The following is a 15,571-nucleotide window of genomic DNA, read 5'->3' as shown; positions in this document are numbered from 1 at the left end:
TTTTGAAAACCGTGTTTTATCTTTTATCAAGTCACCTTCACCAAGTCAGTCTTACTGCATATTTTCAAAAATACTTTTATACTCTGAATAGAAAAAAAAAGAACAACACAAAAATTTGTGCTATCACATTACTGGGCTAACTACATCTATTATTTTGTAGGCAAATGATAAAAAGAGAAGATTATTGTCAGAGAAGTTACAGATATAATACAGAATAGGTCTTTCAGAAATGCATAAGACACTCTGGAACTTCTAATAAAATCAAACAATTAACAAGCTACTTTAAAATAGAATTTCATTACTGTGGAAAGGAATATCTCTTAAAAAAGAATTAATACTTAATTAAGGCTCTTAGTTAAACAAATAGTAAAATGCTACGTTTTCAGTCTTTTTAAAAGAACATGTTTGCCTCCAGGGCAGGCTCAGAAATGACAAATATTGTTGAAAAGATATATGCACTGCTAAGACGGAATTTTCCCATCCTATAAAGGAGGCTAAAAGCCATTAAAGTACAGTCAACCTTAAAAGAACATATATTAAGAAGGATATAATAAACTTGAGTTCTATTCCACCAATAGATGGTGGAATAGAAATTCACATGTTGATATTACAAATACATAATACTGATAAGAGACAAAGAAACTTCCCTGACAATACACCACCAGAGAAAATCAAATACTTTTGTGATTTTCATTATCATCCAATAATCATAAACACTAATGAATGTGCATTGTTTTTGAAGAAAAAGGAGTGTACAACTCTTCTCAGAACATCTCAGTTATGTTCAGCTATTTTTATAATTATAATTATACCTTGATTTCTTGACATATACTTATGTACAACTTCCCTGACAAGATTTTTTGGATTTCATATTTAGATATGGCTGTACAAACCTCTGTTCTCTCATGTTTGGCTACTGCATCTTAGACATAAATATAACAATAACAGGCATCAGACATTTAAAAAAATATATTAAACAAGTGTATTTCCATAATATTTGCCAATTAAATAATATATTCAGTATGTAACATACACAAGGAAACATTCAGAAAAATGTTAACACAGAAGGAAGAAACCCCCATGGCTTACTTTTCCAAATGTGTTGAGCCCAAACCAAGGGAAATATCCAAGAAATTACGCCAAGATACCTCTGAAAAAAGAAGAGAAAGCAGCGCCCTCTGCTTGTAAAGTTCTGAGCAAGTCACAATTCCAAGGGCTTTTAACATCTTCTCTGTTACTTTTCCAATACCTGGCACCTAGAAAAGAGTATTTAACATTACAGTGAAAAATTTCCATTTGTAGATCCATTACTAAGAAAATTTGAATCAAGCACAACATGGAAGATTACCTAGAAAATTCTAACTTTTCAGTAAAAGTCTTGCTTCTAGAACATAAAAACATTACATGACAATAGTAAATGTCCTTGTGTCTCTTACCTTTCTAATGGGCAAATCTTTTAAGAAGTCTAGCACTGCTAGTCTCTCAGGAGAAATTCTGTATTGGCCATTAGGTTTATTACGATCACTGCACATTTTTGCTAACATTGTATTTGGTGCTATTCCTTAAAAACAAACAAAAAACATGGTAATTTAAAAAAACATAAGACAAAGTTTAATTTCAACTATCCAATATTTATAAACCAAAGAGTAGCCCTGACACTTGGCAAAGACTAAAATAAGGAAAAGAATTATGATTACTGATAACCACATTTGATACAATTCTGCAAAGAAATTTTGCAACCATCATTAAAGAACATAAACACATGCAATACATAAAATATAACATAAATTAAGTGTACTTCCTATTTTTAGATAGTCAGAGTAACACAACAAGCACTAGTAAGTCAAGAGGGGTTAAATACCAAATTCTTAAAAATAACATCAGTTACATGAGTCAACATTTATATGATGGTGATTATGGGAAGAAAGAAAATGCTTACAATGGTAGTTACAATGAACTCTTAAGTAAGGAGACCTTTCTTCCTTGTATTTCAGCAAAAAGACTTTTTGAGAGAATTTAACAAATTCTATTATTTTGTGGACTACCACTGGAATGTAGTAATTTATAAATTTATATATATTTCACAGACATCATAGGAATTAGGAGGGATGGCTCTTTTCTATCAAAGTAACTGTTTCTACAAAGTAACTCTGGAATTTGTTTAGCAAAAGAAAGAATAACTTTGTCCTACAGCCCTAGAAGTCTAAGTTTACATTTGCTCACTGATATAACTTATTATTCAAGATGGCAGAAATAACTCTACTTATTACTCATTATCAGTATTTTTTTCAGTTACCCTTCTAATAATTTTTAATTTTTGGGCTTAAGAGCCTGTTTGCACATGTAAAAGCTATGCCTGTTTTCTACACACTATCTTAAGAAGACAAAACTTCAGTAAACAAAACTGTTATTCTGCTATTATTAATGAGATAACACACATGGGAGGGGGTTTCATCCTGCTTCTTCTTACTAGCTGTTTATCCACCTCTGCTCACATTCCACACCCTGACCCTCTGCAGCTGCTCCATAAAGCTCACCATTGCCTGATGCCTCACTGACCTGGTTCATAAAGCAGTTAGAATGGCATCCAAACTATGTGGTTAGAGATATACACTGGTTTTAGTCAATCAAAATAGCTGAGATTTAAAAAGTGAGTCGTCTGAAGTCAAGACAAAGAACTTGATTGATAAATATTAAAAAGCTATTGAAGAGTTCATTAACTTCAACATATATTTTCTCTAGGACTAACATTTTAATGAATTTTGTATTGTTTTAAGCAAGGAACAGTTTGAAGTTAGAAACACTTAACAGCACACATCTGCTATTCAAATTAAAAGCAGTAGAGAAATCAGTGGTAGATTTCACTATGACACACTGCCTGACAAAAACAATTTGCATATTGCACATGATACAGAATAACCATCTGTGCTAAGATTAGCTCAAGTGCACTGGTCATTCTTCCTCACTGCTTACTCTTATTTCAAGTAGAAAGAAGCAAAAAGATGACATAACTGTTTCAATTATTAAAAAAAGAGCAAAATGAAAATAAACAGTAGTGACTTGGATATTCATGACATCTCTTGGAATAATTAGAAGTCACATTCTTTGCAGACCTTCAAAGACAGCATATTTTTTTGTTGCAGAAGAAGGGTGTGGCAAGGGTACATTTTTAATTAATGACCTCTGAGATGAAAGTAGAAGACATTATGGAAATACAAAGATTAATTATTATTCCTATGTATCTGGATACCTGCACTAGCAGTCAATTGAGTTTTCTGCTCAATCCTAAAGCGAATTTCCTTCACAACGTCCTCTGCAGAAGTTCCAAAGACAACCGAGTTTTCCACTGATAGACCTCTTTGTTCAAGGTTGACATCCATCAGAGATGTGTTGTCTTCAAACAGTACTGGTGAAGAAGAGACTTCACCTTCATTAAATTTGGCAGACATATAGATACAATCTTTATCTAAGTTAGACAGAAACACAAACAATTAATATGTCCATATAGACTGATTTCCTTCTTCAGTGGCTTCAGTGCTCATAAGCAGTTTTATTTCTTTCTATCTTTATTTAGAGAAAGCAGTTGCATTGTTTTTTGTTTAAAGATTGGAGAGATGTAACTGCTTTGTTTTTGCTATGATTTAAGCTTGGCTGAGATTGAAGGAATTGGCTGGTAGACTGGATAGAACTTCCAGAAAAGCAAAAAGGTAATGGCCTGTTGGTGTAGCAAAACCATTCAGATTTTATAATTATTTTTGTTTTATATCAGATTGAAGGCCAGATGCTCTCTTCCACAGAATTTTTTTCCATATTCACCATATAAAATTAGGGTTCTGCAATATCTAGTTCTAGAATGATCAGCATGGTGAGCTTCTCATTTTCAACTGCAGTCATAGTAGAACAAGTAATGTCAGCAGCCCTTTATCTGACTCTACAAACATTACTATTACAGTTTCACACTTTGAGCATTTGTTTATGTTTCAGAGGAACAAAGATAGCACGTAAGTGTGAAGAAGCACATGACTACATATCAGTGACATTGATTTTGTAAAGACTATGCCAGTTTGTTGCTTTCTATTTTATTAATGCTATTCTGTAGCAGTGTATGCTTATCCTCTTAATGACTGTTAGAAATTTTGAATACAGGTAGCATAAATATTCCAGTTTGTGCATCATTCAACTACTTGTATGACTACTTCTCTTCTGTTATTCCCAAGTGGATATACAAGTGAAATCCAGTAATATCTTGAACATTCCTAAAACCCTGCTGTGTTCCTTCTACTTATCTCCAAAATTATCAAGCTGAATTGTAATGCAGACCTAAACCATCCCATCTGGTTTAGAAAATCTACCATCACTTTTCAAACATTTTATTCATATTAAAAGAAATTCTCCAAGTCCAAGTCATTAGCAGTGTACATTTTATTCACAGATGAGCAGTAGAGAAAGTTAATCTGCAAACTAACTAAATTGGATGTAGAGAATATATGGGAAGACAAATTATGGAAGGACTGAAGTATCTACACTTTCAGTGGGTGCAGCTTATCTGAAGCTTATAAGCACATGACTGACAACCCCTGCTCCCAGCCCCATGTGGTCAGCATGTCTTATGCCATTTCAGAAGGCAAGCAGCCTGCTGCCATGTTCACTCTGCTCCTTGCCCTCCTGCATGTCCCCAACACCTGGCCAGCCCAGTGCTGTGGCCCTGTTGCAGCACTGGGAAGCTGTAGCTCCCAGAGCACTGCCTGCCTGCAGCCCCCCAGAGCACTGCCTGCCTGCAGCCCCCCAGAGCACTGCCTGCCTGCAGCCCCCCAGCACTGCCTGCCTGCAGCCCCCCAGAGCACTGCCTGCCTGCAGACCCCCAGCACTGCCTGCCTGCACCTCCCAGAGCACTGCCTGCCTGCAGACCCCCAGCACTGCCTGCCTGCACCTCCCAGAGCACTGCCTGCCTGCAGCCCCCCAGCACTGCCTGCCTGCAGCCCCCCAGCACTGCCTGCCTGCAGCCCCCCAGCACTGCCTGCCTGCAGCCCCCAGAGCACTGCCTGCCTGCAGCCCCCCAGCACTGCCTGCCTGCAGCCCCCAGAGCACTGCCTGCCTGCAGCCCCCCAGCACTGCCTGCCTGCAGCCTCCCAGAGCACTGCCTGCCTGCACCCCCCAGAGCACTGCCTGCCTGCAGCCTCCCAGAGCACTGCCTGCCTGCACCCCCCAGAGCACTGCCTGCCTGCACCCCCCAGAGCACTGCCTGCCTGCAGCCTCCCCCAGCACTGCCTGCCTGCAGCCCCAGAGGCATCTCTCTGTCACCTTTGACAGGTCCTGAGGAGGAATTGGGACCAGAGCTGTCACTAGACAGTGAGACCCGGGAAATCCCAATGGCCAGGGACACCTGTGCCTTCATCTGCTTCCACTGAGGATTGAGGGAGTGACTCATGTTCTTTTATATGATTTTTGAGTCTAGATTATGATTGTTATATTGATACAGCAAACTGTGTGCTATTCACACAGTCCAAGTCATATTATATTATAAATTCTTTATTTTGCTACTTACAGATTGCACTGCACTGATTCTGCTTGTAGAAGTCCTGTGCCATTCAAATTATAAATTCTGTATTATTGTAGTAAAGTAATCCTACTAAGGAAAATAAAGCTTAAATTCTAACTGTAATTTAATGCTTTCATGGTTCTGCCTAAGATCTCTAAAAGAAACACTCAGTGTCAGGTAATCTCATGAAAAGTGAGTAATTTGCTTACCTATTCCTGTAGTGCTTTCTGTATTAAAGAAGAACCTTCTTCTATGTTCAGGCCAGTTCAGCCTTTCCTCCAAGTGGTCTGTTATGTTCAAGTAGGCTTCATCTAGGCCCATAGGCATAAAATTGGGATCATATTCAGCCAGTATTTCTCTAACCTTGAAAAACATATAGTAAAAGTTTAAAGTCATGCTGCTGTAAGAGCAGATCTTGACACAAAATTGGGACATGAACAAATGTACTCTGAAACTTCCAGATGATCAATAAATATTAAAGATGCTGACAATACAAATTATTTCTTGATATTGTAAAATTACAGCAATTCTTCTTCAAGTAGTGAGATATTAATAGTAAGTGAGAACTAAACAGATTTTCAGCAGTGTATTTGACAGCAAAGGGCACTAAGACAAGTGAGTAAGGACTGCACAGCCACAGGTTCACTGACACTAGAGCAACCATCTGAATACAACTCTGAGGACCTGGAAACTCAGAAAAGCGAATAAATTGATGCAGTTTTCTCTGCTCAGTGTGTCAGATATCACATATACAAAGGTTAAAGAAATCCACCAGCAACAACAAAATCCTAAAATTACATTGAACTGAAGTTACAGAAAATATTTCAGAGCAGAGATGCTACAGGCAAAACCTGTTGGGAAAACCTTAGTTCTAAGTCCATTTGCCTAGAAGGAAACATAATAAAATAAACAGTCAAAATAAAAGCTCTACCTTCTCTCTTTTTTTTAAACCTGGAGGAAAATCTGACTGTGTTATGTTTTTTGCTACATTTTTTCCTATCAGTTTGAGTCAAGTTCTTAGGTATTACAACATTTGTCCACATGCACTTCATCTTTCTGAAAGTGAATGAAGATAGGATTCACTATGAACTTCAAAAGCCAAAATGAAATAAATTTAAATATTTTCAATCCAAAGCCCAAGAGAAAAACATAACTAAAAATCCAGACCAAGCAAAATCTCTAATACTTTAATACTTTATCCTATCAAACAACAAATGAAATACGCATTGTGAAATGCACATCATGAAATCCAAGATCCTTAAGTTCAAACCCATTCTGAAATATGGCATATTTATATATGCCTTTTTTATTTTTTTTTCAGAAGTGAAAAAAAATCAACTAATATCTTATTTTATATTTGTATATTTGTTGCTTCATAAAAATAAAGAAGGCCTGATACAACTTTTATAAAGTCAGGAGACTTGTGTCATGCACTAGTTCGATCTAAAATGTACAAAAGACCTCTTATCCTTTCTTTAAACAGGCTTTTATCTACCATAACTATTTCCTCTGGCACTAAGTGAAACTACTTCCATTAATGCAAAACATTATTTCTTTTCTCCATATTTCTTTTGCTCTATAAAGTCCCTTTTTCTTAAAAAAAAATCTGCATTTATAATTCACTAATGCTCTTTTGTTTTTCTCTCCAGTAATTAGTATTCAAAAGTATGATTATACATTGCATGAAATTATCATCTCCATGTCTCCTATGTACTTGCAACTTCCTAGTAACTAGATTACATTTCATGATTTTTAACTTTTAAGAATAATAAAACTCAAGTGATTTTCAAAATTTCTATCAGCAACACTACTAACTTCAGCAGAATTGACAGATTGGGTAAGTGCAGTGCTTTTTAATCTCCTTGTCCAAAAGTACCAATATTTTGTTAGACCTACGTTTAAAGCTGCATTACTGAAGAATTTAATATTTAAATTATCACTTTTCATACTATCTAGAACTGATGTAATTGACACAGTCTAAAAACAAATACACTCACTTTTTGTTAGAGACCACTTTCAGACTTACCTCTTTACTCACTTTGCCGTATTTTTCAAAGTTTAGTGGTACTATGGTTAGATGAGGACATAGCCTTTTAGCAATAAATCCAGGCATGGCTGCACGCACCCCAAATCTCCTAGCATGGTAATTTGAGGTGGACTTAAGAGAGATTAAGTAAGTTTAGTGTTCAGTAATAAAACTTTTCTTTAAGTTTAGAATTAAATAATAAAGTTCTAATCACATATCTCCATACAAAAAAGACTGACAAAGCCAAGAGTTTATACACATTTTCACTCCCCCTCCTCCTGCCTTTCAATCTGCTTATATACTTTAAATTTTAATTACTACACTTTTTACTGAAAAATCCAGCTTACATGGTCAAGTCTAAGAACTGCTCTTTGCTTTATTATTTTGGGGTTTTCCACACTTCATAGGAAACAGTGTCATTATATTTCTGCTATTGTTTTATGGTGTATTAGGCTTAAGATTCATGCAGTTGATTTCTGTATTAGTTTAACATTCAGCCTTACCAACATACTCATTGATCCCACTGCTATAGGTTTTTCCTTCAGCTCTGGATTGTCTCTCATTTCCACAGCTGCATAGAAAGCATCCATATCAATGTGTACAATTGTACTGCTAAGGTCACGGTTCTGTTCCAGTTCTACCACAAGTTTGTCCACCTGAACAGAATAAACCAGTAATTGAAATACTACTAACCTGGCAGAAGTGCAAGAGTATAGACGATCCTAAAACTCAAATGAATATTGCATATAGTTAGAGAAAAAAACCTCAACAAATCCAATCCCCACCAAACCAGTACCAACAAAAAAACCCCAACAAAGATTTGGAGGGAACTTGCTCTCAGAGAGAATGCTGCTGCAGCAATTGGTGCAAAAAAACCACCCCAAAACCCAGTGGAAAAAACCACAGTTGTTGTGGTTTAGCCCTAGCTAACAATTAAGCTCCTGCAGCCACTCAATCCCTCATAGTGGAAGAGTCTGAAGAATGAGAAAACCCATGGGTTGAAATAAAGACAATTTATCACAGAAAGCAAAAGCTGTGCATGCAAGCAAATCAAAATAAGGAATTCATTCACTGCTTCCCATGGGCAGGCAGGTATTCAGCCATTTCCAGGAAAAACAGCTTAATCATATGTAGGAGTTAATTGGGCAGACAAATGCCATAGCTGCAAAAGTCTGTCCTTCATTCATCATTGTAGGCTAAGCCTGATGCTACATGGTCTGGAATATCCCTATGGTCAGCTGGGGTCAGCTGTCCTGGCTGTGTCCCCTCACAGCCCTTGTGCACCCCCAGCCTCCTAATTGGTGAGGAGGCGAGAGGAGCAGAAAAGGCCTTGGGTCTGTGCAAGTGTTACTCAGCAATGGCTAAGCATCTCTTCATTATCAACACTGCTTTCAGCAGAAAACCAAAATACTGCCCCATACCAGCAGCTGTGAAGAAAATTAACTCTATCCCAGCCAAAATCAGCAGAAAATCCATCCACCAGACAACAAAACTCCACATAACATGACAAAAAAAGGATGTATTTTATTTAAACAAACTTTGTAAGACCCTTGAGTATGAAGCTTTACTTAAAGCACTTAATTTTAGAAATGCAAGTTATTTTAAAAAAATGAAAACGTGCTATTAAAGAATTTCCAATATTCCTAAATAAAGCTATCACACTTCAAAAAATTGGCCTAGAATGGTGAAGAGAAGATCAGCAGCTCACAGGACACATCAATCTATTTTGTCTTGCCAGAAATAAGGTCTCAAACACCCACGTTCAATTACTACAAAGTAAGCTACTGTCAATCCCTCAATAAAAGTCCTTAATTAAAGTCAATAACAGTCCTCAATTTTTGTCACAGGAACCCATACCATATAAGGTTAGATCGCTAGGAACAATGCAAGTTATTTACAGAATAGCCTATACACAAAGTGTGTTTCACTCCAAATGTTAAAGATGTATGTCTATGTGAGCAGTACTGCTTCATCAGCTCCAAGGCAGATTGCTCTACAAAGTACTTTGACTGTGCTTGTGTTTTTACCAAAACACAAGATCATGTGCTTGTTCCTGAAATACTGTTGACCTATGAATGAGCTATGAGTGTGCTGTCATGAAAAATTGTGAAATATTTGACATGGGAGTTTTATGATGACTATGTTGGCACAGCAACACACATCATTCTAGAAGTAATAGAAAATACAGGAAAAAACCCCAAAAGAATGTGCTATCAAAACAAGATTTCCTAACCATACTGATGGCTAGTCAACCTCAATCTACACAATAAAAGGCTGCTACTGCTAGCAAGAAGTCCAGATAGCCTTCACAACAAGACAATACAGTAAGAAATGCAATTAGCAAAAAGGAGCCAAAGTTCCTTTGCTTGCTGGCCCAAGGACACACACACTCTTTTGACATAAGGGTACCAGTACAGAAATGTCTCTCTGACTATAATACATTTATGGTTCCTGGAGAGGAATGTTTACATGCAATTTGCATGGTTCTTCTATATTTTACTTCCTTCAACAGAACTGCTTAATAAAAAAAGAACTGCTTAATAAAAAAAGAACCGTCTTTGAGCTCAAAACACTTGAACCAAGGCAAGTGAGCTTGAAATGTTCTATTAAAATTGCTGATTAATGATTTACAAAGCCTTTTCTTTGTTTTTTTCTCCAAGTTGCCATGAGGGATGAAATTCTAGACCAGAGCTTTAAACTAGGCTACCCAAAACAGAAGAGCACAGTATGTTCTCTGATGCTGAGGAAACTAGTTCAGACAAATTAAAAGCACAAGTGGGAAGCCATTCAAATAAACAAACAAAAACCAACCAAACAAACAAAAGTGGGGTATTTATATTATTATATATATATATAATTATATAATATATTAAATAAAGGTATATAATTATATATATTTAATATATATATTCTATATTAATTCAAAAGGATTCATGTCACACTTAATTCATCAAAAGCATCCTTATTTTAAATTCTACTTTACAGATAATTTCCAGGTGCCTTTCAAATTCAAATTGTTTAATTAATACTATCAAGTGCTGCTCTAGGAGCATAACTTCTGTATTTCAATTTATCACATTTATAACAAAATTCTGTTCTGCTTTTTCTCCCTAAATATATTGCTAACATCATACTTACCGATTAGTTAACGTACACATCTAAAGAATGAAGCAAAATTACATTAAAGTAATAGTAAGAAATACAAAAAAATTACTCTTCAAAAGAAACTGATGCAAGTAAAACAAAACACAACCAGATCTACTCAGAGAATTCTTGGCACCTACAAAATCTCTCCTTAAAATTTGTGGAGTAATTCCTTACATCCAAGCCAGGCTGACAAGTTTTTAAAAGCTACTTTCAATAAACTTTTGTACAGTAGAGATACTTTTAAATATATACTTCTAAGCTAGATTAAAAAAAAAAAAAAAAAAAAAAAAACACCAACCAAAAAATACAAATTATAATCAGAAGTTTAATTTTCCTTATAATCCCTTATCGATAATTTGAAGAGTAACTTCTCATTTTTTTCTTATCCCGCAGTAGAATATGTAAGTTTTCAAAGTAAGACCGAAAAGTCAATAAAAGCAAGACAATGGTAACTATTTACAGAATAAACATCTGGGATAAACCCAACATAGATGAAAAAAACCAGCAAACATCAGTACAGCAGTTTCCAAATCTGGTAGCAGCTGCACACTTTTTAATTTATTACAAATTACTGCTGAACCTCAAGGAGTTCCACACATTCTAATGGCAAAAACAACAGTGTTGTGTTGCAGACTGTACATTTTATTCATATTACTGTTCCCACCATGTAACCAGGATTTTGTCCAAAAATCCAAGATGTGGAGACATTTTTGTTTGGTTTTACCTTACAGGACTTAAATCAACTGCCAGCTTAGGAAACCATACCTGAGCCTCTAACCATCCTACAAACAAGATTCATTTGCAGATGAGATGAGATGAGATGAGAACATGCAGTGTTCATGGAGGTAGATATACAGATATTTTTCTAATTCCAGAATACTTCCCACTTAAAATTTTAGCATAACAAGTTCTCTTATCAGAAGGCAATACTAAAAAAAAGAATTAAAAACTCAATAGATAAGAACAATAGAGAAGCTGACAATAATGATATGACTATATCCATAACTGAATGGAGCTGATTAAACAATACACAACAATTATTAAGAAAACAAAACAAGACAAAGATTTGCAAAGCAAAAGGTGGAGGCCTGGGGAGATGTAGCTGGCAGGTAAGAAACAGGAAAAGGGCAAGGTATTTAGAATATCAAATAGAGAGAAGACTGGCTTCAAGTCCACAAATTTCAATGAGGACTCTGGGACAAGGACTGTTTTGTAAAGCAGACTGATGGTGATCTGTGGATGTAGGACAAGAAAGGAAAATTCAGGATATGACAAATTAAAAGAAAGCAGAGGAGAGAGCAAAATGGTGAGAATTTGTCTCAAACATCTCAACTCAACTCAACAATCTCAAACTAGCCAGCAAAAAGGTGTGCCTACTCTACCCTTCTAATGACATTTCTCATGCAGTATGACAGTTGACTTTACAGTTTATCTATTGGAAATAAAGATGACTGTTATTTCAGCAAGCAGCATAAAGATTTCAAGCACGGAATTTGAAACTCAGGTCCCAGTAAAACCCATATGAGAGAATTTATCTTCTTAAGTTTCTTTTTTCCTGTAGAACCAGTTTTCATAAGAAACATTAAAAGATTATAAAATTATATTGCAATATCAAGGAATCAATTTACGAAAAGGACAACATGAAAGTAGACAAAGCAATAGAAATTTTTTTGTTTCCACAAAGTGCACTACATATTCTCTCATTACATAACTATACAATAACATTAACATCGCTAAAATTTGTGTTGTTCATGTAATTCATTCTATAAGAAAGACTATTCTCTGTAAAATAAATAGTTCTTTGGTGAAGGTAGGATGTAAATAGAAGCATTTTTCTGTAATTATATTACTTAAAAGCTGCCTTAGTTAACTGAAAAAAACTTGGACAAGTGGAGTCATAATTAATCCATGCTAAAGATTCATTAAAAACAATTGTGATATACAGGCTTACAACAAACTTTTCAGAGGTACTTAGAATGGCGAACTTTTCTTGGAACAAATTTGAAACACTGGCATCTAAAGTATGGAAGTGATTTGCAAACCTGAAATGAACAAAAAAGGTTGTACACCAAAAAGAGCTCAATCTCTAATTCGCACACTGGCACTGAAAATTAAAGGATGTGTTTAATCTTCATGTGCTTCAGCTCTCCATCTACAAACAAAAAAAGTATCAGTCGACTTTGCTCAAATATTGCAAGAATTAAGAATTCACAGTATGTGGTGTACAACATAAAAAACACTGTTAGAAAACCAGTAATTTAGCAAACTGGATTAGACTAGAGTTCAACAAATAAAGCTTGGGACCACCAATCTACATAAAGGACAACAGTAAATATTGAATAATTTACCCCTCAGTGAACACAGTCTGCTATGCGCCGAGAATAAAATAGGAATCCTGTCAAGGAAAACTAGCAATCATTTAAAGACTGAATCACAACAAAAATGAAAATGGAAAGGAATTTAGCTCCTATAAACAATTTTAATTCTGTTGTGCCTAGTGATGTTTGGTGTGCAACCTTTCTTTTAACATTTCATACACTGTAATACTTTGAAGACTACTATCTACCATTAGCATTTGAAAAGAAAAATAGCATCTTCATCTGTCTAGTTCAGGACACTTGCATTTCTTGTGACTGCTTGCCATTATGATTTTCATTAATTAGCTTAAAAAAGGCATATTATTGACAACTCTGATCTTTCTCAATCCATTGCAGGCCACTGAACACAAATATACGTAAATTCTAAACTCAATAGTGGTATGATACTTATTAGCAAAGTATTTAACAAACTTTTACATAAATCATAACTTCAAACTCATCAGACTTGGAAACATATGAATTGTTTCATTTTACACATTTAGAGAACATTTCAAAGTAATTTTACAAACTATTCTTCTAGCAAGTTTATATTAAGATGACACCATCAAAATATTGTGTACCTTTTCTTGTACATCTAACATCAAATGATAGTTTAACATTGTGCCTATCGGCAGAATTTAATGCAATAAACAAGAACACACCAAAATGTTTATGATCCAACATTTACTCCAATAAGTCTTTAGAAAATTAGTACCTGCATCTGTGCTTTCAAGAGCTGTTGTGCTGTAATTTTCTCTTTTAGCTGCATCATTTTTTCAATTCGTTGGTTAACTTGTTGATCTTTCTTAAGTTCATTTTCATAAAATTTGGAACCCTGGAAGAAAAAAAAAATCACAAAAAACATATGTTTTTCTTTTTGTCTTTAAGCAACGACATTTGACCTTTAAATACAGAAAACATCAAACACAGAGATGATTTCTAATGCATGCTTTGGATTTTCATATAAAAATACACAAAAAATACCATTGGTTCTTTACATCTCTTCAAATGATACACATATATTTCTCCAGCACAAAGGAGTTTAGAGATTTTTGTATGTTTATTTAGTCTAACACCTAACAATAAAATTTTTGAAAGAGTAGATAAAAGTCAAACTATTCTTTGCAATACCTCCAAGGTGTGGAGTACAAAACTCTAATAACTATTTATTTTAGCATTTTTTCAGACTTCCACATAGCTCAATAAATATGGAAATATATAATAACATTGTGTAAGTCAAATTCACTTGTAATGTTGAGTATTTTGTTGGCCATTTAATCTTGAAGGACACTGCAGAATCAGAAGCTATTTGGAAGAGGATGATGAAAACTAAATGAGTATAAAAAAGCCCTGTTGCTCTCCCATATGCAATTGTCCCTTCAAAAAAAGGCATGAATACAAGGAGATATAATAAAAATACAATAATCATGTACAGAATGTATAATGTGACTTTAACTCCTGACTCAGAACAAAGAAAGGGGGACATATAATGAAGTAGAAAAGATAAAAATTCTAAACTAGGAAATAAAATATTTTTCTTGCAACATGTCTTAGCTTATCAGTGAAATAATATTCCCAAGAAAAGGCTTTTGTTGAACTACTTGGTAAAATCTGCAAAAATGAACACATCTTTAGGTCAAAGTGTCTGACCACCAAAATGTCTTGATACCAAGAATTCAGCCATAGCCAAGTCAGATTCAAGCATTTATATAAAAGCAAAAATATCCACTTTCATAATAACTATAAAAAGGATGATGGCAGAGCTGTAATATGCCATATTTCATTAGAAGAAATATCTAATTAGAAAAAATTAGGGTGTGTTTTCTTTGAATGTCAGACATGCCCTTTATCTTTTCTCCCCTATGCCATCAAATATGACTTGCTGAGGCTCACTGAAAGAAATGAATACCAAAATGTAGGTGTAGAAAGCAACACAATTCTTGAGATTATTAGTAAGTTTTTAAATTTTTTTTTTCCATTTCTTGCAGTGTTTCACAGTTGAAATGCCATAAACCTTCTTGCAGTAGAGCTGTGGGTAGTGTCTGTAGGTGTCATTTTAAAGATTAGAGAAAAGATTAAGGAAAAGAATCAATGCTTCTTTTCAGGTTTCTTGATGTGTATCTGGCAATTATAAACTCTTGCACTTTTTGGACAGAAATATATTCTAGTAGTTAGATGCCTGTATGTCAGTTTTGAAAGCCTTTTTTACAGTTTATTCTATGTCATACCAGGAAATGAAACAGTAATTGCTATAACAAAATAATTTATGTAAATATCATTATGTCTGACAAAGCCCTGTTTTCCAGAAAGAGTGAACAAAATATATAGAGGAAACAACTTATCAATAACAAGCTTGATAGCATATAAAGTACCATCAATGTGAAACTGCAAGCAAAAAAAGGAAAAACCTTGCTACATAAGAACTGTTTGCAGCATGTTTTCTCTCTTTCTCCTCCTTTCTCCCTCTGCCCCACCACTGCAGATCACTACAGAGCAATATTA

At 35.0% G+C, this 15,571-nt stretch overlaps 1 protein-coding gene across 6 annotated transcripts in view; it reads right to left on the bottom strand.

The window, feature by feature from the left end:
- POLK (DNA polymerase kappa) overlaps positions 1–15,571 on the bottom strand; it is a 31,794-nt gene that overhangs the window by 9,074 nt on the left and 7,149 nt on the right. For 5 of the 6 annotated variants that reach the window (XR_008428640.1, XM_053932201.1, XM_053932199.1 and 2 more), the window contains 7 exons: positions 13,785–13,904; positions 8,069–8,221; positions 7,566–7,697; positions 5,749–5,902; positions 3,251–3,466; positions 1,437–1,561; positions 1,090–1,256 (listed from right to left, as the gene is read on the bottom strand). Coding sequence is in view for 5 of the 6 variants with exons in the window: in XM_053932201.1 (XP_053788176.1) it covers positions 1,090–1,256; positions 1,437–1,561; positions 3,251–3,466; positions 5,749–5,902; positions 7,566–7,697; positions 8,069–8,221; positions 13,785–13,904 (1,067 nt within the window). In the remaining variant the exon portion in view is untranslated. The remainder of the gene's footprint in view (positions 1–1,089; positions 1,257–1,436; positions 1,562–3,250; positions 3,467–5,748; positions 5,903–7,565; positions 7,698–8,068; positions 8,222–13,784; positions 13,905–15,571) is intronic. The other variant, XM_053932204.1, reaches the window with a different exon arrangement.

Source organism: Vidua chalybeata, chromosome Z, assembly GCF_026979565.1.
Source record: "Vidua chalybeata isolate OUT-0048 chromosome Z, bVidCha1 merged haplotype, whole genome shotgun sequence".
NCBI classification, from domain to species: Eukaryota; Metazoa; Chordata; class Aves; order Passeriformes; family Viduidae; genus Vidua; species Vidua chalybeata.
The sequence above is the reverse complement of the archived record's forward strand: the minus strand, read 5'-3'. Positions and strand labels throughout refer to the sequence as shown.